The sequence below is a fragment of the Sphaeroforma arctica genome, assembly GCF_001186125.1.
Source record: "Sphaeroforma arctica JP610 unplaced genomic scaffold supercont1.7463, whole genome shotgun sequence".
Classification (NCBI taxonomy): Eukaryota; class Ichthyosporea; order Ichthyophonida; genus Sphaeroforma; species Sphaeroforma arctica.
In genome coordinates, this window is record NW_014033095.1 from 1 (window position 1) to 1,422 (window position 1,422).

Here is a 1,422-nt window from a genome sequence, read left to right on the forward strand (position 1 = left end):
ATATGTGTGTGTGTGTGTGTGTGTGAGTGTGTGTGTGCTAGTGAGTGTGTGTGTGTATGTTTGTGCGTTTGTGTGGGCTGTTGTATATCAATCCACGTGCGCTTCTCATGGCTTACACAACACAACTTTTACCCGGCATTTCTCCATTTGCTTGTAGGGTGTAATAAAATGTTAGTAGAAACTCACCTCAGCCCACTCTTATCGACAATGCCCTGTACAATCAATGGATTCTTCAGAATATGTTGACCGAAGTCTTTGTTGAATGTGATGCCCTGTTGCGCAACCGCACCGTGCGTGCGCGTCTTCTTATCTCCTCGTACTTTCGGCATATTATCTATATATCTATAACACTAATGATCTGTCTTGAATGTGGGGTGCATGAATACTATGATATACCATACGCTTATACTATAGCATTTATCACACATATATATACAGTTATGGACGGCGTTCACGTGTATTGATAAGCCGACTGAGAGTACGTTTGTGAAAACCGTATTCCATTTCTCTGGCCTTTTCGCCCCTCTTTCTGATCAGCCAGTCCAATAAACGTAATTAAAATCTCATACCAATACGTTTTTACCACCGCCATGTGTTTGACCGGTATTTGTAATATCATATATTTAAATATTACTGTATTGATTATAACTAATTATGAGACCGTATAGACTGTTAAAGCGTTGTTAAAGTGTTTATATAGATACTTAAACTGCCTGTATCTGGATACCCAAGTGTTGTATCTGCGGCAGCTCTTATACACCTGTACTATATATCTCTGTATAACCAAGCGCTATACCTACGGCAGTTGTCCTACGTCTGTACATCCAGGGTTCGTTCTGTGTATTTGTATATATTATTTCGTAGGCTTCTCTAATCACCACTATGGCGAAGAAGCAATCAGGTAAAGCTGTCAAGCGCATCAAAGCTTCTAACGGTGACAGTGTGAAAGTACAGAGGAAACAAAATGCAAAGAAGGTTACCAAATCTAAAGACAGCAGCAATGTCAACAAGCATAGTAACACCAATAATAAGAAGGGCAAAGGTGGCAATCAAACAGCTATGGTGAATGTGGACAAGAATGCCAAACAAGGCAATAAACGTGCAAAGGCGTCTAAAGGAAAAGGCGCTAAGTACACAGAAACGGATATTAAGGACTTGAAATCAAATATAGATGAACTGATGGATATGATGGGGTCAGACTCAGGCGATGAGGACGACGAGGGCGATGAGATGCCCCAGGAGGTGGGTGGTGTAGTATGATAGACGTATTATGCATTACATATATATAAACATATATTTATAAATGTATATATATACATACATATATATATATATATATTTATATCTATATATATATCTATATCTATATTTATATCTATATCTATATCTATATAATATGTATATATACATACATATATATAC

The 1,422-nt window shown here is 37.8% G+C and overlaps 2 protein-coding genes across 2 annotated transcripts; one reads left to right on the forward strand and one right to left on the reverse strand.

Annotated features, from left to right (window-relative positions):
• Positions 1–186: 186 nt before the first annotated feature.
• On the reverse strand, positions 187–391 carry SARC_16147 (hypothetical protein; the record flags this gene model as incomplete). Its single annotated transcript, XM_014289741.1, has 1 exon — positions 187–391. A coding segment is annotated over exon 1 (143 nt), but the record flags the coding sequence as incomplete, so codon positions are not given.
• A 399-nt stretch (positions 392–790) lies between these two features.
• Positions 791–1,249, forward strand: SARC_16149 (hypothetical protein; the record flags this gene model as incomplete). The annotated part of the gene is made up of 1 exon (XM_014289742.1): positions 791–1,249. A coding segment is annotated over exon 1 (367 nt), but the record flags the coding sequence as incomplete, so codon positions are not given.
• Between the last annotated feature and the right edge of the window lie 173 nt (positions 1,250–1,422).